Source organism: Staurois parvus, unplaced genomic scaffold, assembly GCF_062004578.1.
Source record: "Staurois parvus isolate SC_StPar_1 unplaced genomic scaffold, SC_StPar_1.0 ptg000422l, whole genome shotgun sequence".
Classification (NCBI taxonomy): domain Eukaryota; kingdom Metazoa; phylum Chordata; class Amphibia; order Anura; family Ranidae; genus Staurois; species Staurois parvus.
Window position 1 is genome coordinate 8,658,408 of NW_028318218.1, and position 27,260 is coordinate 8,685,667.

Here is a 27,260-nt window from a genome sequence, read left to right on the forward strand (position 1 = left end):
ACAGATGGTGACTCTCTTTCATAAGTGGATTGTTCCTCTGGTTGTGGTTCCTGGAAATCTGGATCCTCTTCTCCCTAGTCACCACCTTTGTAACCTACACGGCCACCCACAAACCACTGGAGCAAACTAGTCCTAGGTGAGGGGCAGCAGAGGAGTCTCTATATGATGCTTTCACCACATGTATATACACTGTGCATGTCTACCTGCAAAAAGGGATAATAAATGCTGATCTGTGTATACTGGTGTGCAAATGTCACTGGTGACATGGATACTTGGGAATGAACTGTGTACTGCAAGTGTTGTTGCTCTGCAAACCTTATTTCTCCTGTTTGCCCGTGCAGTGTTTGTCAGGTAGTGGGACAAGGTAACTATTACCTTCTTTTGCAGGTAGACCTTTTAGTTATTTATTTTTATCTGATAAGGCCGCTTTTAATGTTTGTAGCAATAATATATATATATATTGTTTCCTTACACCCAAGGCATTGCCATAGAGTCTGATGACATTTATTATGTTTAACCACCTCCCGTCCGGCCGTTGTATATAAATGGCCGGACGGTGGCAGTACTGGGGTGGGTGGCCGTTTATAAACTTCCTCCCCGCCCCCTGCTTGTGCATGCTCCCTGGGAGCACACAGCACCGCAGTCCGGTGCCCGCTGTGTCCTCCGGACACAGTGGAACACCGATCGTCATACGGGACCTCTGTGCGACGTCCCGATCATGTGATCACTGATTGGCCAATCAGTGATCACATGCAGAGTAGTAAGCAAAATGTCACTTCTGACATCATTGCTTACTACATGTGAAATCTGAGAATGATCACAGAGGTCACATGATACAAGGCTATTCACAACAGCCTTGTACCATGTGACAAGCTGTGATCAATCACAGCTCTCACAGTATTTCTCAATGGATGCAAGAATGCAGCCAGAGAGAAGGAGAAATTATTGCTTTTACAGCCTTTATGGGTGTAAAGCAATCAGTGTAAAAAAAAAGAAAAAAAATCTTCATCACCCCCCACAAGTAGTACAGTGTCACCATGGTGACACTGTACTGCTAGGGTGACAGTATGTAAAAAAAAAAACATAAATAATAATATAAAAAAATAAAATAAAAATGTAAATGTTTTAAAAAATTTAATTTTTGGTTATAAATTAATTTGGGCTATTTTTTTTAACTAAAAAGATAACTGAATACATTTTGGCCAAGATTTATGATGAAATATTATTTATTTGCAAAATTTTATAAGAAAAACACTTTTTTTCAAAATTTTTAGACTTTTTCATTTATATAGCAAAAAAAATCCCAGTGGTGAATAAATACCACCAAAATAAAGCTTTATCTGTCTAAAAAAAAATTCTAAAAAATTCATATTGGTACAGTCTTGCATGACTGCGCAATTGTCATTCTGAAAGCTGAAACTGAAAGCTGAAAATTGGCCTGGACAGGAAGGGAGTAAAAGTATCTGGACTTGAAGTGGTTAAAGAAGATCTCTGGCCACTTTTTTTTTTAACCATGCTGTCATGTTGTTGTGGCCGTGTTGTCAGGAATCTGTAGCCAGCTTAAAATATGAACCAATCAATGAGGGAGGATGTGCTGGGTTTGCCTTTTCCCTCATGATGACATTTTAAAGGAGACATAGGAAAGTTGTGTAGTAAAATTTAAGGTATTGCATACTTTTTATTAACATTTACATTTTGATTTAATTCAGGGCTTGCTGTAGCCCCATCCAAGGGTGTAGCCCTAATTTTATGTGTTCATATGAGTGGGGTATAGCCAGCACTAATTTGCTATTTTTTTTTTCTTAAAAAAAAATATATTTTACAAACTCCGTGTTTGTGTGTATATTTGTGTAATCTCATCACTAGCTGGCATTGCCAGTGATTTATGGAAAGAGGAGCTGCCTGTTAGAGCCCTTTCACAGCTTATTGTTCCAGTAACATGCCAATTACCGCAATCTCGTGGCAACACACTAATGTGAATTGTGGCACACTGACAAAAAATAGTGTGTGCACCCTTGTTGCACTGTTCTGGAAGTGCCAAGCTGTGTTGGCACCACATCACACCAATACATGTAATGTGCTGAAGTTTAGCATGTAATAACGTGTGCATTACCGCAACAACGGGGTGTGACCGGGCCCCTAAGGTTTCATCATGCGGCGGCTTTTACATTTTTTTTCACACGTTGCAGAAAATCGTGCTTTACTGTAATGCACGCAATGCATAAATTGCCTTGCAGTACAAATTTTGTGGTACGTCTGATTTTTGGGATGCTTTGGCACATTGGAGGTCCATTGAGTTCAATAGCCCACCTTAACCAAATGTACAACAAAACACATGATAACGCAGCACAAACATTTCAATGGGCCTTTAATGAATTGCCTTCATGACGTGATTCCTGAAAATAAACCACCCATGTGTACTTACCCAAAGCAACCAATCAGATTTAAGTCTGGTTGCAGGGGTAACATCTCCATTTTCTCATTTTGGTACACCCCTCCTCCTGTGTCAGCAATGAAAGAGGCCGAGCTTTTCGAAGCTGTTGGAAAGATGAAGATGTTTCACTGGAAACCAGTTTGCCATCTTCTTCTCTGCACAGTCTGGCTGTTAGGGGCACTAATTTCACTTTGCTCCTTATCTTTGTCCCTCCAATGAGAGCGAGATTTCACAACTGATGTTGGTGAGGGGAGTGGCCTGTGGTAACCTGGTAACCTGGAGCCCTTATAGTGGTTGTAAACCCTTACATATACCCAGTGAAGTGACTGTCCTCAGGTGATATACAGAGATTAAATAAATCACCCCACGTATGTTCTACCTGTTCATCTGCAGCTGTCTTTCTCCTACATCCATTCAGAGTTTTTTGTACACCTTGACCAGGTGCTCTCACCTGGTGCATATGACCAAACCATTAAGTGAGGTCATAAAAAACTTGTGTCCCTTTAATAGGGCTAAGTGGTAAATGGATGGAATGATTCCTCTTTCCCTGGGATGAATGGATGGATGAACGGAGCATTCCCTCTTTCCAGCAGGGGGTCTCCTTGCTTCCATATAGTTTTTCCTGGAGCCGGATAGGTGGACGGGAGAATCCCTCTTCCCACTAGGGGGTCTCCTTGCTTCCTTACGAATTTTTGCCATGGAATGTAATAAAAAATATATAGTGCCTTATCCTTTTTAAAACATAATTTATTAAATATAGTAGTGCACTCACATGTATTACAAGTTAAAACCGCATTGAAATGTTAAAACTTGAATCCACAGTAAAGTTTTCCAATCTTGTTAAATACTTGCTGTATGTTGCTTTAAACGTCTTGATGTCAGAGCCCCTCCCCTACGTGTTACGCCACCGGGTCACGTGGCTTCATCAGGGGGAATTCCCCCTGATGAAGCCAGGAGACCCCCTAGTGGGAAGAGAGATACTCCCGTCCACCTATCCAGCTCCAGGAAAACCCATAAGAAAGCAAGGAGACCCCCTGCTGGAAAGAGGGAACACTCCGTTCATCCATCCCAGGTAAAGAGGGATCATTCCAACCATTTACCACTTAGCCCCATTAAAGGGACACAAGTTTTTTATGACCTCACTTAACAGTTTGCTCATATACATCAGGTGAGAGCACAACCGGTCAAGGTGTACAAATTTTTTTATGATTGGTGAACTGCACAGTTAATAATTTTGTATCGCAGCACTGGAATAAGTGTCAAAGTCAAGGATTTAGTAAGGACAGGTTTGTAGCAATAATATAATTGCAGAGATATCGTTATACACATTTGTGAAGCTGGACTGTTATTTATTTATTTATTTATACTTTTTTGCAATTGGTAGTGGAGCGCGACACTATTTCTGATTTCATTTTTTATGACACAATGGTATGAGTATGTGTAGAGTGTAAGCGAACCACTAATTTTCACATATTTATTTAAACTATTTTATGATAATTTCATTTTATTATTGATTTCACTAAACAGCATTGGTAATATTTTAAATAGTGCAGCATACACTATAGTAGCTCACAATACCCCACATTGCAGGGATCTAGTAGATGTCTCATTTGCTCTTCATTGAAGCTAACAGAACACAGATCATGTTCCATTAGCTTCCTCCCTGTCCACAGCAGCCAGGGAAAGTGACAGCCAAATCAGGAAGTGATGTTTATTTATTTCAGGTACTTATATAGCGCCATCAATTTACACAGTGCTTTACATATATATATTGTAGATTCACACCAGTCCCTAACCCTCAAGGGGTGTACAATCTAAGGTCCCTAACTCACATTCATATACAAGGGCCAATTTAGACAGGATCCAATTAACCTACCAGCATGTCTTTGAAGTGTGGAAGGAAACCCGAGTACCCAGAGGAAACCCACACAGACACAGGGAGAACATGTAAACTCCAGGCAGGAGGTGCTGTGGCTGGGATTTGAACCAATGACCCTAGTACTGCCAGGCAGAAGTGCTAACCATTTAGCCACTGTGCTGCCCATGTTCTACACGCTCTTAGGTTATTTGCAGCTAGGTGAGGTCAGTGAATGGACATTCTCTGGTTCCCCCCCCCCAACCGGAGACACCCACCTTGCAGGTTGGAAGCCTGGAACAGCCCTATTGTGGAACATACATGGACTCCCGCAGTGAGTGTAAACCAAATAGACACAAGTTGTGGGAGGGCTACAGGTTCATGTCTGGTTGCTGACTTGCATTATGCAATAGAATTAAGATAAATGTGTGCTCAAATCCAAGTAGTATACATATGTGTGTGTGTATATACAGTATATATATATATTTTTATTATTATACAGGATTTATATAGAGCCAACAGTTTGCTTGCTCAGCACTTTACAATATAACGGGAGACAATACAGTAACAATACAGTTCAATACAAGAGGGATTTGAGGGCTCTGCTCCTTGGAGCTTACAATCTAAGATATATATATATACACACACAGCAAATTTTTTCCCATCAGGTGCTGAAGCGACATGACAAAATGTTTTTTGCATCAGAAATCATTTTTTTTATACAAGTTCAAACAATACAGATTCCAGAAATATTCCCATTGCAGTACAAAAGTGTGACATATATGAACAAATAGACAAATACATCATTCAGCAATACAAAACTGTGTGCAGGTAATAACCATCCAAAAAGAACATACAGCCCCATCTAGTGGTAAAAATGTCAGTTACGGAAGAGTTTCCACCACATTTTAACACTAGAGATTCTGAAGGGATGCTCTTCACACTGCTATACACCCTTCAAGCAAACTTTGCAAAAAACAGGGATTTTTAGTTCACATGCATTGCAATATTATTATTATTATTTCAGGTACCTATATAGCGCCGTCAATTTACGCAGCACTTTACATAGCGTTTACATTCACATCAGTCCCTAACCCTCTAGGGGTGTAGAATCTAAGGTCACTAACTCCCATTCATACATATACTATGGACAATTTAGACAGGATCCAATTAATCTAACTGCATGTCTTTGGAGTGTGGGAAGAAACTGGAGTACCCGGAGGAAACCCACGCAGGCACAGGGAGAACATGCAAACTTTAGGCAAGTGGAGCTGTGGTTGGGATACATGTTTAAGCTGGCCAACTGCACAGCTCCTTCTCCCATCCCTTGGCACAAGCAGCAGAGCTCCTCCTCTCCACATAATGCATAACTGAAATCAGTATAATGTCAGGTTAGGGAAGTATGGTGTCAAACTGGGATGGCAAAGTATGCTGTTCTTTGGGTCATAGTCAGCATTTTTCTTCCTGCAAACACAGCAAGTCGAGTTACATAGTTAGTCTGGCTGAAAAAAGACAAAAGTCCATCCAGTTCAACCATCAAAAAAAAAAAGTTATAGTCCTATACCCACAGTTGATCCAGAGGAAGGCAAAAAAACCCAGCAAAGCATGATCCAATTTGCTCCTGCAGGGGAAAAAATTCCTTCCTGATCCCACAAGAGACAATCGGATATTCCATGGATCAACTTTACCTATAAATGTTAGTATCCAGTTATATTCTGTGTATCTAAGAAATAACCCAGGCCTTTTTTAAAGCAATCCACTGAGCTGGCCAGAATCAACTCTTGAGGGAGTCTATTCCACATTTTCACAGCTCTCACTGTGAAGAAACCTTTCTGTGTGTGGAGATTACATTTCTTTTCCTCCAGATGTAAAGAGCGCCCCCTTGTCCTCTGTGATGGCCTCAGGGTGAATACCTCTACACCGAGTTCACTATATGAACCACTGATGTATTTATACATGTTGATCATATCCCCCCTTAATCTCCTCTTCTCAAGAGAGAATAAATTCAGTTTCTCTAATCTTTTCTCAAAGCTGAGCTCCTCCATGCCTCGTATCAGTTTGGTTGCCCTTCTTTGTACTTTCTCCAGTTCCTCAATGTTCTTTTTGTTAATGCCAAAGAGCTTAATTTTAGTCTCATCTGACTACAGCACTTTCTCCCACTCCTTCTCAGAATCATTTAAAAGTTTATTGGCAAACTTCACACGGGCTTGTACATGTACCATCTTGAGGAGGGGAACCTTGCGGGTACTGCAGAATTTCAATCCATGGCGGTGTATTGTGTTACCAATGGTTTGTTTGGTGACTGTGGTCCCAACTGCCTTGATATCATTCACAAGTTCCTCCTGCATAGTTCTGAGCTGATCCCTCACTTTTCTCATGATCATCCTTACCCCTTAAGGTGAAATCTTGCATGGAGCTCCAGACCGAAGGCGATTGATGGTTATTTTGTATTTCTTACATTTGCAAATAATCACTCCAACAGTTGTCTCCTTCTCATCAAGCTTCTTGCTGATGGTCTTGTAGCCCATTCCAGCCTTGTGCAGGTCTACAATCGTATCCCTGTCACCCTTTGACAGCTCTTTGATCTTGCCCATGATGGTGATGTGGAAGAAAGCCAGAATTATTGATGATTGGTAAGGGATCAAATACTTATTTTACTCACTGAACTGCAACTCAATTTATAACATTTGTATTATGTGATTTTTTTTTCAGGATTTGTGGTTGGTATTCCGTCTCTATCATTTTAAATACACCTATGATAAAATTTATAGACCGTTCATTTCTTTGTAAGTGGGCAAATTTACAAAATCTGCAGGGGATCAAATAATTATTTTCCCGCTGTTAAACTTGTATATACAGTATGTACTGTATGTGTTTTTATATATATACAGTTGCAAGAAAAAGTATGTGAACCCCTTGGGATTACGTGGAGTTTTGCATGAATTGGGCATAAAATGTGCTCTGAACGTTATCTAAGTGACAACAATAGAAGAACACAGTCTGCTGAACATAATACTACACAAACATTAGATGTTGCCATGGTTTAATTGCACATAACATGTAAACATTCACAGTGCAGGGAGGAAAAAGTATGTGAACCTTTGGACTTAATAACTGGTTGACCCTCCTTTGGCAGCAATAACCTCAACCAAACGTTTCCTGTAGTTGCAGATCAGACTTGCCCAACGATCTGGAGTAATTTTGGACCACTCCTCTTCACAAAACTGTTTCAGTGTAGCGATATTCTTGGGATGTCTGCTGTGAATCGCTCTCTTAAGGTCATACCACAGTATTTCAATTGGGTTGAGGTCAGGACTCTGACTGGGCCACTCCAGAAGGCATATTCTGTGCTGTTGCAGCCATTGTTTTGTTGAATTACTTGTATGCTTTGGGTCATTGTTCTGTTGCATCACCCATCCTCTGCAGAGCTTCAGTTGGCGGACAGATGGTCGTACATTTTCCTGCAAAATGTCTTGATAAACTCTGGAATTCATTTTCCCATCAATGACAACAATCCGTCCAGGCCCTGAGGCAGCAAAGCAACCCCAAACCATGATGCTCCCTCTGCCATGTTTTACAGTGGGGATGAGGTTTTGATGTTGGTGTGCTGTGCCTTTTTTTCTCCACACATAGTGTTGTGTGTTCTTCCCAAACAACTCAATCTTGGTTTCATCTGTCCACAGTATATTTTGCCAGTAGTGCTGTGGAACATCCAGGTGCTCTTTTGCAAACTTCAACCGTGCTGCAATATTCTTTTTGGACAGCAATGGCTTCCTCCGTGGTGTCCTCCCATGTACTCCATTCTTGTTTAATGTTTTCCTTATTGTAGATGTATCAACAAAAATGTTAGCATGCGCCAGAAATTTCTGTAGGTCTTTAGCTGACACTCTGGAATTCTTCTTTACCTCATGCAGCATTCTGCTCTGTGCTCTTGCAGTCATTTTTACAGGATGACCACCCCTAGGGAGAGTAGCAACAGTGCTAAACTTTCTCCATTTGTAGACAGTCTGTCTTACCGTGGACACATGAACATCAAGGCTTTTGGAGATACTTTTGTAACCCTTTCCAGCTTCATGCAAGTCAACAATTCTTGATCGTAGGTCTTCTGAGAGCTCTTTTCTGCGAGGCATGGTTCACATCAGACAGTGCTTCTTGAAACCAGTAAACCCAAAACAGGTGTGTGTTTTTTAAGGGCAGGACAGCTGTCAGCAACACATCCAATATCATCACACTAATTGGAGTCAAGGTTGGCTCACTCCTGGCTCCAATTAGCTCTGGGAGAAGTCATTAAGCTAGGGCCTCACATACTTTTTCCTCCCTGCACTGTGAATGTTTACATGTTATGTGCAATTAAACCATGGCAACATCTAACGTTTGTGTAGTATTATGTTCAGCAGACTGTGTTCTTCTATTGTTGTGACTTAGATGACGTTCAGAGCACATTTTATGCCCAATTCATGCAAAACTCCACGTAATCCCAAGGGGTTCACATACTTTTTCTTGCAACTGTATATAACATGCCTGGAATTCACCTTTAAAAAGGGACTGACGCCAAGTCAGGCTGTACTTTTAAAATACATATGTAGCACCCTCTAATGTGCTACTAGAATAGTGTAGTGTATTGTAGGTAAAATCGTTGTGTATGACTCATGGTAATTGTGTGTCTGTGATTGAGGTTGGGTTATTGCAGGTCAGCTGGATGACTCAACAGGTTGTGGCCCTATTGCCTCCTCCTGACTCTGGAGGACCATAGAACCTTTCAGAAGTCAGTAAGCAGGAAAGGGTGAAGACTTAATCTGCATGTTCATGGGTGTCGGGCCAATTCCAGGTTTGGAGGCCCTGGTAGAGTGTTGGGCTGGGCGATAAATATGGGAGAGTCAGGCTGACAGAGTTGAGTAGAAGATGGAGTGCTGACTAGACTGTTGGTGCCTGGGAGGGGTCCCCTAGGTCTAGGGGGAGATGGCCTCAAGACTGGGCTCGGGCTGGCTCAGATAGATACATTCAGCAGTAAGGCGTGAATGCGATCGAGACCTAGAGCAGCAGGGAGCAAAGAGGACAGAGCGAGTACAACAGCACTCTCTGGGATCCACAAGGGGAAAGACTGCCACACGTAGCAAGCTTTCTAAGGACAGCGCTGGGCTCAAACCTTTATCCTTGTTTCGGGAGATCTTCCAAGAAGCCAGGAGGGCTGGTGGTGTCTGCAGGCTGTGGGGCTGGGAGCAGCTCTACAGGGGGAGACATCTCTTCATGTAGTTTTTGAAAAGTTAAGCTGATTTTTGAGGGGCTGCTAGTTCCTCACCCGTAAAGGGCAGCTGCTACTGATCTTCAATGACTGTCAGCTTTCAAGAAGAGAACAGTCCAGGTTCTGCTGCCTTTGTTCATTGATTCAAGCCAACTGGGCACTCCATAATCCCCATTTCCCTATCCAAGTTGATTTTCCCCTAATAAAACAACAAAATCAAGCCCGTGGACTGGCTGTGCAGAGGGAAGTTTAGGGGTACCCACAACACAGTGGCCCTTACCGAGGGTAGCACTACACATATATAATGATTCTATGGAGCTCATTTAGATCTATGTGCGTGAGGTGTATTTTTTTTGTAGTGTTAGGCAGGTGCATTGTCATACATGCTTGGTACACTTAAATGTATTCTGACCTGTATTGGGGCCTGTTTTCAATTTATTTTTTAATTTAGAATGGGTGGGGTTAACAGCCATTTACCTAAACAATACCTGTTGCCAACGCATCAAAATGCATGTTACATGCATTTTGATGTGTTGGCCTTGATGTCTATGGGCTAATGCACTAAAATTCAGAAAGAAACGGATTTGTCTTATTGTTCAAAACAAACTGCACTGCAGCAGTTGAGATGGGAGCAGTCATTTTATTATGGGGAAGTTGATCTCATGTATTTAAACACATAAGCATAGGGGCATACCCCCCCCCCCCCCCAGCTCTTCACGCTGGAGTGCATGCCAGTGACATGGTATGCACGGTTCATGCATTGACACCTGGAACGGCAGTCCCATAGGTAGCGGTAAGAGAGCCAGCCAAGTCATACTCATGCTACAGGACAACAGATAGACCATATGGATGGCCGGGAGTGGTGAGACCTATGCTACTTATGCCAATATTTTGCCTCTTTGACGGCCAGGTTATGAACTGCAGCGGACTTATACGGCAATGTACAGTATGCAGGCTGGTTCCGCTGCCATAGGAGGCCTACAATGTGGCCAGGCTCATCCAAGTGGGGAGCAGTGATACTAGATCTGCCTACACACCGAGTCGGCATAGTCCCTTGACAGCGCAGGTCATATCAGCTGCATTCATGTAGCAATACACTTACAGCAATTATACCTTGCCTGCAGAGTGACATCAGAGATTTTTTTAACCCAGTCTTAGGAATATAAAGGACTTAACACACCATATCATGGCTTCCAGTATCTGAGCTTTATGCCACATGGACTGTATATATTAAAGTGGAACTTTACCCTCTCAGTCTACACTAGTTTGGTTCCTTATGCTGTTAGTATTGGTAAATAGGAAAGTATATCACATTTACTTGTTTTACACATTTTTTTTTTAACATTTCTTCAGTTACTGGTTTCCATACCTTGGTAAATGATGTCATACATCCCAGGAGTCTTCAGGAGGGGAAGTGGGTGGGGGGGGGGGGGGGTTTCACAGCTAAGCTCACCCTCCTGCCTGCATGCCTGAGCTAAGAGCAGATGGATTCTAGGAAGTAAATGCTACATGAATCATCTGCCCTTGGTCAAGATGGGAACAGCTAGAAATGCTAGGGGGTGGTTTTCAGTGATTTCTTAGCAAAATAAAGCTTGGAGACATGGATGGATGGGGGAGTTTGCTTTGAATATTAAAAATGAATTAAATAGCGTTTTTGGTTTGTGGTTCTCAGATACAGTGAAGTTCGGCTTTAAATGCCATTCACTGAAAGATTATCTTGATTACACACTACACTACAGCATACTGTGCATACTAGAGCCATTTACATCAGGCTCCCAGCAGGGTTTCCAGACTTCCACATCCACCTTTGGGGGGAGAGGAATTTTAGCAGGGGTCTTGGGGGTGGGTAGGTAGGTTGGGGAGTAGAGGGGCACACAGTTTCGATACCTTGTGAGGGTAGGGATAGCAGGGAGGGAATGGGGAAGGGTAATTGGCCAGGTTTTTCTACATGGTATATGTTTCTATGAGTTAAATCAATAAATATTTTTGTATTAGCCATGAGAAGGTGTCATATCTGTGTTATTTTTCTTTTGATTCAAGGTATTTGGAGACACCTCCCCACTCACTTGGGTCTTGGCTTACTTCCATATACTTGGGTAGCTCCCTGGTTTATCCATGTGTTGGTTTAAGTACCGAGTCAATCACCTGTAGCTGCTGGGTGAACACTGAAGCTACCATTGAGCAGATATAAATCCACTGTAATAGCAGCCTTGCAACAGAACCTCTGGGGACTAGGGCAGGATCTAGGGGGGGTGCTGGGATGGGCAATGCCCCTCACCACCAGATTTTAGATTTGTCCCCCACTCCCCACCCCCTCAGGTTTCTAAGAGTGCATCCATTGACCCATGTGCCAGTCTGATACAGACAGCTGATGTAAGGAGGCACTCTGATGGGGACAATCCATGTAAAGGGGCACTCTGATAGAGACATATGATGTAAGGGGGCACTCTGATGGATACATATGATGTAAGGGAGCATTCTGATGAAGACATCTGATGTAAGGGGGCACTCTGATGGGGATAATTGATCATATGTAAGGGGGCATGTAGCAATTTTACATACAGATATGGGCGCGGACATCCATTTTGCTCATGATCCACCATCTTGTGTCATTCTCACTCCAAATCAATCACCCTCCCTTTTTGTTGAATGGCATGTGGTCTGTGTGTGTGCTGAGTTCAGGAGTGTACAGGGCACAGCTGGATACACTTCATGGTTGTAAACCCAATTAGCTGGTTCCATGAGGTCTGCCAGACTCTTGCTCTGGCCTGATCGTAAAGCTATAAACCCATCAGTCACTGGACTTGAAAAGCATTCCGAAATAGCAGTAAAACATACATCCCACTTGGAACCACTTTTTCATACAATTTCATAACTCCCAACAGGAAACAGGTACAATAAAACAAAGCATATATTCAGATAGGTCAGTTTAATGCGAGTCACCTGATACCTTACATCCCTAGATAACAACTACTCGAGAGCAGAATGCAATATCTCTTTAACCGTCACAGGCAGATATGTCATATCTGGTGTCTGGACGTTCAGCATATGATTCTGCATATTATTCTACCAGTGGATAGGATGCTACATGTACCTATGGAAGGTTATTGACCGTGGAATAAACTGAGAGGGATTTGGGTCACAACTGTGGTCTCCACCGAAACCCCCCTCCCCAAATGAGGCGATTGGCCCTTGGCTTCAGTAGACACCCCCTGCTGGGGGACTAGAAAATAGGATGTCAGGCCTGGAGAAGTAAGATGAAGAGATCTCCCTTTTAACATCAGGAACCAACTTTGGGATAAATGGTACCCTTTTGTTCAGGACACTTGAATCTGCTTAAACCAAGGACTCTGGCAAGTATTCTACCTCTCTAAACTTCTTTCTGTTATCTCTCTGGTGTGTTATTGCTTTCTGTATTTATATATATTTATTGGCTACATTTTTGTCTGTAAATATTTTTATTGCACCATTTTGACCTTTTTAGTAATAAATCCTATTTTCTGAAAGGTGTTGAACTGTCTCTAAAGCTCTTTAATGCAAACTAAGAATCCCTGTCTCTGAAGAGTGCAACTGTGTGTTTTAAACTTCTGCATACATCTGCCTAAGGAGATAGTGTGTATACAGACGCTTATTCAAACATCATAGTGTTACTGCTAAGATTTGTGAGTTTCCTCCTTCTCTGTAAGAAAAAGGAGGTGGTGGCAGTGTGAAAGGTTAATTTCGTAATTAACCCAACCCAGTAACAATCGCTCTCAGGCGGCTGGCACATCGGTTTTGATCCGGTGAGCTGGAAAATCTCTGTGCAGGGTGCAGCTGAGAGTGGCATTGTTATGCAAGTGGCAGCGCGGTTATAAATTGGCTAGTCCTTCGGTCACAAGTCGGTGAGAAGTGCTGGGGGGTCTGATGCCGCTCTCATCACAGGGCACTCTGTTGGGGACAATTGATGTAAGGGAGCACTGTAATGGGGACTCTGATAAAGGAGCACAGGTTCTGTTTACTTGCCAACCGAAGATAGCCGAATGACGGCTACACTGTGGCCGGCCAATTCTGGGAGGGCGTCATATGCGCCCACCTGTGCCCAGCAGTGCGCCCACCCGTGCCACCCAGCAGTGCTCAGAAGTGCCACCTACCTGTGCCCAGCAGTGCCACACACCTGTGCCCACCCACCTGTGCCCACCAGTGCCACCCACCTGTGCCCACTAGTGCCCATCAGTGCAGCCCAGCAGTGCTGCCAGTCAGTGCCACCAGTCAGTGCCCAGCGGTTGTGCCAGTCAGTGCCCAGCAGTTGCGCCAGTCATTTCCTAGCAGTGCCTTCAGTCAGTGCCCAGCAGTGATGTCAGTCAGTGCCACCTATCAGTGATGTCTATCAGTGCCACCTATCAGTTCCGCCTATCCGTGACACCTCATTAGTGCTGCCTATCAGTGCTGCCTATCCATGCCACCTCATTAGTGCTTCCTATTAGTGCCCATAAGTGCCGCCTCATCAACGTACATCAGTGAAGGAGAAAAATTACCTGTTTGCTGGGCACCTCTCGTGGAACCCTTGTGTTTTGCAGAAACCCTGATCCAAATTCTCATAGTAAATTTGTCTCAACACTGCTTCTGCACAACCTATGTCTTTGCATCAATAAATGAGTCTTCTGCTAGATCAGCCATTCTCAACCAGGGTTCTGTGGAATTCTGGGGTTTCTATAGAGGTTGCTAGAGGCTCTTTGAGCTATGACTCCCATTTGATGGTGCCTACGTAGTTCCAAGGCCAACACCACTTGGCAGAGCCAGCTGCCAAACATCAGTAATCTGCTTAGCTGCCTATAATGGTGGCATTCGCACCACCACTGTGTGAGGTGTAATTTACACTTGCTTTGCTCTCTAAATAGTGATCCTCATTCAGATCAATCATCAGAGAGCATTTTGTATGCGGTGAGGAGGCTTTGTATCACCTGTTTTAACCCCCTAAATAGCAGGCTACCACCCTGAAATTGTATGATGTGTGCGTCTGCGGGGAGGTTGCAGCCAATTTACGGTCCTTCAAACTTCAGGGGGTTCTGGATTGTGGCCAGTGGGAGTAGAAAATATCCTAACATTACTGGGAATAAATAATGTCCCGTTATTGGTGTCAGTGCAAGGAATAGTGCCCGATCATTGGTGTTATTGCAAGGAATAGTGCCCCATAATTGGTTTCAGTGGAAGGAATAGTGCCCCATCATTGGAGTCAGTGGAAGGAATAGCGTCCTATCATTGGTGTCAGTGGAGGAAATAGCGTCCCATCATTGGTGTCAGTGGAAGGAATAGCGTCCCGTCATTGGTGTCAGTGGAAGGAATAGCGTCCCATCATTGGTGTCAGTGGAAGGCATAGTGTCCCATCATTGGTGTCAGTGGAAGGCATAGCGTCCCATCATTGGTGTCAGTGGAAGGCATAGCGTCCTATCATTGGTGTTAGTGGAAGGCATAGCGTCCCATCATTGGTGTCACTGGAAGGAATAGTGCCTCATCATTGGTGTCAGGGGAAGAAATAGTGCCCCATCATTGGAGTCAGTAGGTAAAATAGTGTCCCATCATTGATGTCAGTGGAAGGAATAGTGCCTCATCATTGGTGTAAGCAGAAGGAATAGTGCCTTGTCAATGTGTCATTGGGTAGAATAGTATCCCATTATTGGTGTCATTGGAAGGCATAATCCCCCATCATTGCAGTCAGTAGAAGAAATAGTGCTTCATCATTGGTGTCAGAGGAAGGACTAGTACCCCATCATTGGAGTCAGTGGAAGGAATAGTGCCCCTTCATTGGAGTCAGTGGAATGAATAGTGCCCCCTTTATTGGAGTCAGTGGAAGGAATAGTGCCCCATTCACTGGAGTCAGTGGAAGGAATAGTGTCTCATCATCGGAGTCAGTGGAAGGAATAGTGCCCCATCATTGGTGTCAGAGGAAGGAATAGTGCCCCATTCATCAAAGTCAGTGGAAGGAATAGTGTCCCATCATCGGAGTCAGTGGAAGGAATAGTGCCCCTTCATTGGAGTCAATTGAAGGAATAGTGCCCCATCATCGAAGTCAGTGGAAGAAATAGTGCCCCATCATCAGAGTCAGTGGAAGGAATAGTGCCTCATCACTGGAGTCAGTGGAAGGAATAGTGCCCCATCATCAGAGTCAGTGGAAGAAATAGTGCCTCATCATCGGAGTCAGTGGAAGGAATAGTGCCTCATCATCAGAGTCAGTGGAAGGAATAGTGCCTCATCATCGGAGTCAGTGGAAGGAATAGTGCCTCATCATCGGAGTCAGTGGAAGGAATAGTGCCTCATCACTGGAGTCAGTGGAAGGAATAGTGCCCCATCATCAGAGTCAGTGGAAGAAATAGTGCCTCATCATCGGAGTCAGTGGAAGGAATAGTGCCTCATCATCAGAGTCAGTGGAAGGAATAGTGCCTCATCATCGGAGTCAGTGGAAGGAATAGTGCCTCATCATCGGAGTCAGTGGAAGGAATAGTGCCTCATCATCGGAGTCAGTGGAAGGAATAGTGCCTCATCATCGGAGTCAGTGGAAGGAATAGTGCCTCATCACTGGAGTCAGCGGAAGGAATAGTGCCCGATCACACTGTTCAACAGGTAAAATGTTTTGGGCATAAAATTGGCTAATCTTACATAATTTTGGGGTGCTGAAAACGAAAATGACCCTAAAAAATGTTGATTGGCTCTAGTTTCCATGATATATTCACCCATCTAATGACGTAAGCCATTCAAAATTATGATGCAACTTCAGCTGCATATTGCGCAATTGATACTGGTGACCAATAGAAAATTGCATGTATACTGAGATGATGCAATATTAGCCTTTAATTGCATCACTTCACTGCATAAAAGCTGCAGTATCTGTAGCTGATTGTAGTTCGACAGCGTCTTTACATTTCGTTTTATGCTTATATAGGCTACTCAGTAATGCCTCGAACTTGTGTGAATAAAGCAGATAATTTCTGCTATATCTGCGGTGAAATAACTTTTATCTCACAAAAAAGGAGGATAACAGGAATGATTAAGAAAGCCTACAACTTGTATTTTGGCTGCAAGATAGGAGACCAGGACAAGAGCTGGGCACCACATATATGCTGCAATTCTTGTGGGACGGCACTGGAGCAATTGTTGAATGGAAAAAAGGCATCTATGCCTTTCGCTGTGCCAATGATTTGGAGAGAGCAAACAGATCATGTTAGTAATTGTTACTTTTGTATGGTGCCTCCAATTGTAAAAGGGCTAAATAAGAAGAAAAAGTTATCTGTGCACTATCCAAATATTCCATCGGCAATACGTCCAGTTCCTCATGGAGAGGGGCTACCAATTCCTAAAGCACCAGAATCCTTCGTGGTTGAGTCAAGTGAGGAAGAACCTGAAGCGTGTAGTCACGTGAAGTTGTAAGAGATAGCCCTTTCCTCGAATACAAGAGAAAAGCCAAGAGAAGCAAAACCGACACAAACTGAAGACAAAACTAGTGAGAATCCTAAGTATTAAAATGATTCAACTTAGCTTATGGCTATAATTTTTCTTGGTAATCCTATGCAATATATTATGCCATTTAGGCTTTGTTATGTAGTCAATATCACTTGCTTTATATTTGTGGAAAGACATCTATCTATATAATTATTGTGCATTATGTAGTCATTACGCCTATAGTAGAAAACTTTCCGTTTACAGAAAAACTAGAGCCAATTGACAAATTTCATTGTTATATTTGAACTCAGAATGTGAAATTCATTAAGAAATGGATCCTTTTGTTTCCAAAACTGGCAAAAAATAAAAATTTGTTGAACAGTGTCATTGGTGTCAGTGCAGGAATCACTCCTCTGCTGGTGATGTCAGTGGGAGGAGTAATGCCCAAAGGATCAGAAAAAAGGAAGCAAAGGGCCGCATCCAGTCCCCGAGCCGCAGTTTGGAGTGCAGTTGACATAGTCAACTGACCAAAAGAGGCAAACGAACATTGTGCAGAATTGCAACCCTCAAAAGTGACTGCAGAGTTCAATCTCAACCCTCAATGGTTACACTAACACCCCTCCCCCAACACTAAGCCAGAGTAACTTACCTAGTCCATAAATTATACCTACTAGAGAAATTCAGGGGCAGGTCAGTGCTTCTCAGCATGACAGCCAGACAACCAGTATTTTCTTAAGTCAGGAATGGCCTCCATGTCTCTCTTAGGACTGGTTTATTTTAAGGCCTCATGCACACCGGGTATCTAGCTCTGGTGCATGAGGCTCTGGTGTTTAGCTTTGGGCAGAGGGCACAGGCACCCCGTCCTGCCCGCTGCCAGCAGTCTGTTAAACTCTATAAGATTCCATCAGCTGCTGAGACTGGATGGTGCACTCAACAGCGCTTCTGTTTAAGGCAGCATGTGTCCAGGGATGAACGAAGACTACTTGCAGTCCCTGAGTTATAAAACCCCAGTACTGAGACACTGATCCAATAAAAGGGAATGTTTGGGATATGTTTCTTAAACATGGTAAGCACTGCTTGTCACATCAGCAATAAAATGTGTGCTCATATCCAATCTATTCATATATACAGTATACTGTATATACACTGTATGCATGAATGTATGCATCCTTTTTCACATAAAATTAGTTACATGAGTGTCTAAATGTATGACGACATGGAGAGGGTTAAGCCTAGGTCTATACTGGCAATTAACTCCTTCTGCTACTTACATAATAAACTGCTGGGTGATAGTTACCTAGGTATCAGCACATTGATTTCAGCCTGCTGCACTGAGATACAAGGGGTCAAAGGAGATTTAATCATCAGTGCAGACCTAGATGTTTATAATGGATTTCATGTGGTTACACCCCTCTAGCACACCCTATATATACATATGCTCTTTGACTCTTAATACATACTCTGCTGTCAGGTGAGTGGCTAGGCCTGGATTGTATGTGTGTAAGCATGGCTTTGCCTTGTTAGGAACCAGTAATGAGTGGGTATGAGTATCTGAGAGATTTTATGTTGTGTTTTCTTATGACTATATGTAGAGGGTTAATAGCTGTAGATGCTTTTTATATATTCTATAGCAGCCTTTTCAACACTAGAACCCTTTCCAGTCTCAGGGAACCTCTGCTAAAAATGACTTAATCTACAACTCCTGATACACTAGTGAGATGGACTGTGGGAAGAATGTTCCATACACTTGTGGTCACTGAGAAGAATCCCCCACCCAACTGTATAAGTAGTTAGAAGATCAATGGTGTCAGTGGGAACTTATCTGAGTGGCAAAAAATGGCTCAAAGAACCCCTGCTAACCTCTGAAGGAACCCTGGGGTTCCATGGAACCCTGATCTATACTGATAACCATATCTGTTCTTTTTGATGGTTATCTGAGTGGAGGCTCTGCTATATACAGCATTGATTGACCTAGTTGCTGAAATAGCGCCAGGTAAATTGTATCATACAGTGCTCAAGTGTATCCTTTTCTGCCCAATTTTTCCTTTGATATAACTTCATCTATGTAGTGCAAGGGCCTGCCTAATGGGATACAATTGAAAGTGCTGTTTAGGTTTGACCTCGTATTACATGGTTTTTGGTAAATCTAAGCAGTTTTCTCAAGAAAATTGTATAATATATGGCCAGCCTTACACTATGCTTAATTGTGTTATTACCATTAATTCATTTTATGCTTTCCTAGTTACCAATCCGATTGGGTTCCATTATCTCAAACTGTAATTAAACCTATCTACTCCCTGCGGACAGTGCCATGGTTGGCTTGCTCCGATAGCAGTTGTCATTTGGGTGCACCGATTTAGCGGTGGACAATGTATCAGCTAAAAATACTAAACTGCATTTTGCCGATACGAAAAAGATACCAATAATGGCCACTGAAACCAATTTGTTCCTAGGCCGATTAAAAATTTGGAACATGTTGTCACACTACATGTGTTCAGCCTCTCCATTGAAGTCTATTGAACCAAAAACACAACATTTTGCGTTTGAAAGTCCCTGACCCTTTCCCAAAATGCAGCAGCTCAAAGCATAGATGTGTCCCTTAGGAAACCATGTTAACATGGGCTGTAGTGCATGTCTGCAAAAAGCACTAAAATGCATTGTGAACTGCGCCTCAATGAGGTGTTTTGGTGCTTATTTTTCTGCACCAAACAAGGTTGTTTGTGGGGTGGTTTTTTTTTTTTTTTTTTTTTTTTTAACACTGCAATGGACCAATGTGAAGACACACTGCTCAAAAAAAGTAAAGGAACCCTTTGAAACCACATGAGATCTCAATGGGGAAAATATTATTCTGGATATCTATACTGATAGACTGGATAATTTTAGGAATATAAGGATGCTCCATTGTTTGAGAATGATCAGCCTAGAGAGGACTGAATTCAAGGACACCCCAAAAATCAAAGTGAAAAAAAATGCAGCAGGCTAGTCCATTTTGCTGAAATTTCATTGCAGCAACTCAGAATGGTACTCGGTAGTTTTTATGGCCTCCACGTGCTTGTATGCATGCCTGGCAACATCGGGGCATGCTCCTAATGAGACAACGGATGGTATCCTGGGGTATTTGCTCCCAGATTTGGACCAGGGTATCACTAAGCTCTTGGACAGTGTGAGGTGCAACCTGGTGGCATGGGACAGACCGAGACATTATGTCCCAGAGGTGTTCTATTGGACTTAGGTCAGGCGATCGTGGGGACCATTCAGTGGTATCAATTCCTTTATCCTCCAGGAACTGCCTGCATACTCCACATGAGGCCAGGCATTGTCGTGCACCGGGAGGAACTCGGGACCCACTGCACCAGTGTAGGGTCTGACAATGGGTCCAGGGATTTTATCCTGATACCTGTGACGGAAGCGTAGGCAGGCCAGAACACTCAAAGATGGGGAACACGCAAAGCTTTATTGAACTATGAAAGATACTCAATGAGGACAGTTGAAGGCACTCCGTGACATGCGGCTTGTAGGGACACAGCGTGCTGGGGACAATATCAGGCTCACGGATTCAACGGGACCTTAGCTGTGGAGTCTGGCCTCAGCACAGCTCCCACCCAGCTTTCTAGGGACATCGGTCTCACGGGGACTCAATGGGACTTGGGCTGTGAAGTCTGGCCTCAACAGTGTGCTAGGGACAACATCAGGCTCACGGAGATTCAGCAGGTAGTGATGGCTCAAGTACTCAGGGGTCTCACAGGTAGCTATACTCCGGGCACGCCATGGGGCAGTTCAAGTAAGGGTAGTCTGGGTGTGCTATAGAGGCAGTTCATGCTACAGGTGGTCTGTGTACACAATAGGGACAGTTCATGGCTTCTAGGGACACTTACGATAGGCGTCCTGCAGGTGCTCAGCAGCAGGCAGCTTCCAGAGGGAGGTAGGTGACTTGCGGGCGCTCAGCAGCAGGCATCTTCCAGGGACAAAGTGGTCAGCAGACAGGCCGGCTTCCCAGGGACCCTCAGCAACAGACGGCGGCCCTCACAGCGGCCAGCTTTTCAGGGGACCGCAGCGGTTAGCAGGCAGGGGCCCTCCCAGTGGCCTGCTTCTCCAGGGGCCCACACAGCCTGCTGCAAGGCTGTGTGCAATGAGGGGGGGAGGGGGAAGGGTGTGAGCGGCGGCACACATGACAATACCTAATGGCAGTGAGGGTGCCATTGTCTAGTCTCTAAAGGTCTGTGTCCCTTCATGGATACGCCTCCCCAGACCATCACTGACCCACCACCAAAATTGTCATGCTGAGCAATGTTACAGGCAGCATAACCTTCACTGCTTCTCCAGACCCTTTTAGGTTTGTCACATGTGCTCAGGGTGAACCTGCTCTCATCTGTGACAAGCACAGGGTGCCAGTGGCGGACCTGCCAATTCTGGTGTTCAATGGCAAATTGAGCTTAATGGTGCTGGGCAGTGAGCACCGGGCCCACTAGATGACATCGGGCCACCCTCATGAAGTCTGTTTCTGATTGTTTGGTCAGACATTCACATTAGTGGCCTACTGGAGGTCATTTTGTAGCACTCTGTGCAAGAGGAACAGGATGAGCACTACCAAAGGAGCAGATACCGGTCCTGCTGATGGGTTAAGGACCTTCTATAGCCCTGTCTAGCTCTCCTAGAGTAACTGCTTGTCTCATGGAATCTCCGTGCTCTTGAGACTGTTGGAGACATAGCAAATCTTCTGGCAGTGGCATGCATATTTTCCATCCTGAGAGTTGGGACTGCCTCTACAACCTCTGTAGGGTCCAGGTATCTCCTCATGCTACCAGTAGTAATAACGCTGAGCCTAGCCAAATGCAAAACTAGAGAAACTTAGAAAAGATGAGGAGGGGGAAAGTCAATGGCCTCCACCTGTAAAACCATTCCTGTTTTGGGGGTCATCTCATTGTTGGCCATCTAGTGCATCTGTTTCAGTTTCAGCTGCTCTGGTGTTAATGAAATCAACCCCCTCTGCTACTTAACTGACCAGATCAATATCCCAGGAGTTTCATTGACTTAATGTTCTACTGATTAAAAAGTGTTCCTTTAAATTTTTTTTGAGCACTATACATTGAATTTAAAGGGGTTCATTTTTTTTTAACTTTTTTTTTTTTGCAAAAAGCGCTTCAAAAATGCTCAGTGTGAAAGCAGCCTATTGGCCATAATATGCATATTTCAGATTTGTGATATTAGTCGAATATAATACAAATACTGTTTATTTCTAAATTAAAGGGCTTTTCCAATTGGCCTGCTACAGAATCTGAATATTAAAAAAAAATTTCAAGTTGCTTATGAAGGATCTTTTCCCTTTAGTTCAGTGTGGCATCCTTGCTGGAGTATTTGGAGATTTGCTGCTCTGGTAGACTACATAAAAAGCATAGCTGTTGCTCAAGTCAACTATCTAATGTAACAATGTCCAGAGATGGGGTGAGTCAGGCAGGTAATATGCCAGTAACTAGTTTCAAGTGATCTCTTGACTGCATTACCATTTCTACTTCCAACATATTGGCTTGGTCTGTGCATTTTGTTATGACCACTCCAGTTAACGATAGTCAAAAGTTGTATTTGAAGTTGTATGGTAGCTATGGGTAATTGTACTTGCAATGTTTCTGTAGCATGGGGGTAGTAAAATCTGATATGCAGCCAGGTAGAATGAAGTCAGACTACGCAATTACAGTGTGCATTAGGTTCAACCCTGACTTCTCATTCATTTGCAGATAGTTTTTGGGATTGCTTTTCCATGCTGGCATGTATGCCTCTGTGGTATAGCTTGTATTCTGATGAGAACCACATTCCTGCAGTAGTCATGTTAAGACACATGATTGGTTGGTGTCACAGAGCTGGTCATATTGTACATCGTGTAATCTTAATAACCATGCTTGTCTTACAGAGTTGCTTTGGGGCAGGCCATCTCAAGCCATGGGGATCTACAAACTGGCAGTTTCCACAGGGACAGACCTGGATGCTGGCACCTGGAATAACATATTTATTGTGCTTGTTGGAGTCAATGGAGAAAGTGATAAACTCCAACTGCCCCGTAACTGGGAACACTTCTTACCTGACACTGTGAGTGTATCTTGGTATTGTAGACTGAGTTGCTAGACCATGAGTTACTATCGGGTGAATGCAATGGTAAATGGAACAATTGATCAATAGTTATCCATGACAGTCATTGGTGTGACTATAGTGAAGTCTAGACTCCCCTGGGGACTGCATGTTGCATATTGGCCATACAAAGCCCATAGTAATATGCTGATGAAAGGAACCAGGCGCAAAGTCCATAGTGATATCATGGCTTTAGTAAGCTTATCTCACTTGTGGTGCCTAGTTTAGTATTTCACAAAAATGAACTACACTAACTGCAGCAGATTATGTAATGGCTGTATCTGTTTTCATTTTTTGCTCACATTGAAGCAAAACTAAACTCTCAATCAACATTATTTAAATATGCTGCTAGCCTTAATGGATAGGAGGGTATATTGTGAAAACTCTTGTATACATTTCTTCAGTTGGTTTCTGGCCTAGGCCAAAATGACATGCATCCCAGGTGTATTCGTGGGCATTTTTTTTATTGGGAGGAGGGAATTTCTTGGCTAAGCATACCCTCATGCTTGAGCTAAGGACTGATGGATTCCAGGAAGTGAATGCTGTGTGAATTGTCTGCCCTTAAGATGGCCACAGTTAGAAATGCTAGGGGATGTTTTATCAAGTAATTTCTCAACCAAATAAAGCATTGGGTGGATGGGTTTGCTTTAACTATTCAGTGAATCAGTTTGTTGCTCAGATACAATTTAGTTCTGCTTTTAAGGAGGTTGAACGGTGCACTAAAAATGGTGGTTGGGTTTGAAGAAAATAAGACTAACATGTAATACCTTGTCATTGCATGAACAGAACTCTAAACGTGTACATCTTGGGTCCCCAATTACTGGGCTCAGTGCAACCATTCCTTAAAATCTACACCTTGGGGTACCTGTGTTCAGAATGTGTGCCCCTAGGCAGTTTCTTCCAACTCCCCCTGAAGTCTGAGTCTCATTGGACCATAGGACCTGTGGTAGAAGGTAAAACACTTGGTGCTTTTGTCAAGATTTGACTTCTACACTAGGTGTAGCTATGAACAAATCTGTATTTCCTTCCCCTGAAGGACTAAGGGGTATATTAAATCGCCCAAAATTCCTTCAATTGGATTGCAGAAAGTACACCTTAAGGATTTTAACCAAAAGCTCCTTACTGGTCAACACCAAAGATGCTTTCTGGCTTATGGGCTTGCAAGACATTCTCAGAACCAATAATTGCATACCTTGAAACATGTGCAAACACTCAAACACTTTGATTTGTAGTTGGTATGGGCACATTTCACTATCATCTTCTCTTGAATCTACAGGTGGCAGCGATTGATTTAGAGATTGATAAAGATCTTGGTGAGCTCCTGCTTGTTCGGCTGTCCATGGAGCCTTATTTAATTTTCCCTCTGGATATCTGGTTCTGTCGGTATGTTAATGTGACCTGTCCCAGTGGCCAGCTCTACCAGTTTCCATTTTATCAGTGGATGCCAAAATCTATGCCTGTAGAGATCCCAGAGGGAAAGGGTAAGATGTAACTTATTTGACCTGTTCTGTGTTAATGGTTTTTACTATCTCAGTGGACTTTATTCTACTGTGGAATACTAACTGGCTTTTTTTTTTTTTTTGTTGAGTCAATATCTAACCTTAGCTTGTTCAGTACAGCTTTGCTACCATGCGCAAATGCACCAGGTTTTGAACTCCAGTTTTAGTAGATAAACTTCTATGGCTTATAAAAATGTTCTGCCGCTTAAACTGAATCAACACCTCAAAACGGATAAGACTGACAGTTGACCTTTTTTGTAGTAATCATTTGGGTTGATGACTGTTGGGGCTCTATGTAAGGTAGAGCTAAAGCAAGCAAAATCTTTTATTTTGGATAGAGTAGGGGAGGGTTAGAATACCTGTCAAGCTTTTCACCTGTGCCCCATTGGGGAGCTTTCCCTTAACCTCTTGCATAAGCAAACAGTGAGGAAATCCATCCAAAGTGATACATTTGTTAGCAGAGCTAGTGTCACATTTTGGAGGGTATCTCAAAATACTGTTCTATGGACATTCCAACATTTGGGATTTTTTTCACTTTTTGAATGGTGAATATAAGGGATGCAGATGACGATAAAACCTGTCCCTCACCATTCTAAACTTCCTCACCTGGTTGGAGGAAAGGCCAGCTGGACAACCCATCAAGGGACACGTGAGGAGAAACTCTCCAAGGTCACAAGGAACAGGACAAGGCAGAATGCACAAAGCAAATTGTAGCCACATGTGGAATCCTGGTATGCATAACTTTCGATCCACTGTGGCTAATTATCTAATGGTGGACAATTTTTGTATAAAGACTAGAACCATTGTTTTAACATGTGTAAGGGTTTAGAAAACTCTAACCTGGGAAAAGTAATATAGAGGTCATATGACTGGAGAGCCACTGAGTTAGTTGGTGCCCAGCTAAAATGCCCTTATTGGTCACCACTCAAAGGAAAAATGCTGCATTGTTTAGGTCCAAGACCTGTCTATGGTTTTGACTTTAGTGTTTAAAGCTGGGACAGTCTTTCAAAACCATTGGAAACCGATGCCAACACTCCAGATGCATCAATACAGGCTCTGTGGAATTGGTAGCTGTCATGTAACAGAATTTGTAAAACCTTGTCATGTGGGGCAATTATGGGTAAAAACTGGTTGTAGTTATGCAAGTCTTTGTTTCAGGTGGAATTCTAAGTGGGAATACCCACTCTGCTCTTGCCCAACAAAGAAAAGTAGAATTGGAGCGGAACAGAGAAACTCACAAGTGAGTAATGGCATGTGCTTGGTATGTGGTGGGTGTCATGTTTGACACACAGCTTTAACTTTGACATACTATAACCTAGTAAAGGGGTCTTAAATCCATAGCGGTCTTGGCAAAGTCTCCCTTGGACACATTTTTGTACTGTCTAGCATACCCTTCATTTCACCACCTCCAGAGGTATTAATGTCCTATCTGTTGTATTTACATAGTCTGGATGGACTTGTGTTTTTTTCAGCCAAACAAAGTTATAGTCCTATACCCAGTTGATTCAGAGGAAGGCAAAAAACCCAGCAAAGCATGATTCAATTTGTACCTGCAGGGGGAAAAAATTCCTTCCATGATTCCACGAGAGACAATCGGATATTCCCTACATCAAATTTTGCCTATTTGATAGTGGATTGATTTAAAATAGGCCTGGATTCTTTCCTAGATATCAAGAATATAACTAGATACTGAGCTGGCAAGAACCAACTCTTGAGGGAGTGTATTCTGCATTCACAGCTCACTGAAGAAGCCTTTATGTCTGAAGGAAAAGAAATTTAATCGTTAAACATGAAGTGTGCCCCCTTGTTCTGTGATTACCTCAGGGTGAATAGCTCTACAGAGTTCACTATATGAACCACTGATGTATTTATATATATATATAGATCATATCCCCCATAATCTCCTTCTCGAGAATAAATTCAGTTCCTCTAATCTTTCCTCATGGCTGAGCTTCTCCATGCCTCTTATCCGTTTGGTTGCCCTTCTCTGAACTTTCTCCAGTTCCCTAATGTTGTTGTGAATTGGTGCCCAAAACTGAAGTGCATATTCCAGATGAAGCCTTACTAATTTGTACAGGGGTAAAAATATCATACCTCTTTAATACAAGGGGATTTTGCTTGATTTAGAAACCATAGCTTGGCATTGCATGCCATTATTAAGCTTATGATCTATCAGAACTCCCAGATCCTTCTCATTGCTTCCCACAATTGTATGAATTTTTTTTTTTTTTTAGCCCACCCAAGCGTATAACCTGTTATTCCACTGCACAGCTTGGTGCCATCTGCAAAGACAGAAATTTTATATATTTTTTTTTTAATTCCACACCTATATCATTTATAAATGTATTTAAAAAGTAAGGTTCCCAACACTGAACCTTGGGGTGCACCACTGACTACTCTAGACCATTCAGAGTTATGGATCATTAACCACTACTCTTTGAATACAACCTTTTAGCGAGTGTTCTATACATCTACATACAGATATTTCTAAGCCCGTAGACTTTACCTTACACATTAGCCGTGTGAGGAACTGTCAAATGCTTTTGCAAAATCCAGGTATATCGCATCCACCGCCATACCTATCCAAGATTTTGCTCACCTCCTTAAAAGAAATCAGATTTGTTTGAAAACTTCTGTCTATGTGGTGTGTGGTTTTTTTTTTTATATAAATTTTTCAAATCATTTCTATTAAAATTT

At 42.9% G+C, this 27,260-nt stretch overlaps 1 protein-coding gene across 1 annotated transcript in view; it reads left to right on the forward strand.

The window, feature by feature from the left end:
- Positions 1-27,260, forward strand: part of LOC149454644 (hydroperoxide isomerase ALOXE3-like) — a 105,557-nt gene that overhangs the window by 54,788 nt on the left and 23,509 nt on the right. Inside the window, exons 4-7 of the mRNA XM_089687302.1 lie at positions 5-136; positions 22,850-23,025; positions 24,341-24,545; positions 25,722-25,803. Coding sequence (XP_089543428.1) covers positions 22,879-23,025; positions 24,341-24,545; positions 25,722-25,803 — 434 coding nt within the window. The 5' untranslated portion in view covers positions 5-136; positions 22,850-22,878. The remainder of the gene's footprint in view (positions 1-4; positions 137-22,849; positions 23,026-24,340; positions 24,546-25,721; positions 25,804-27,260) is intronic.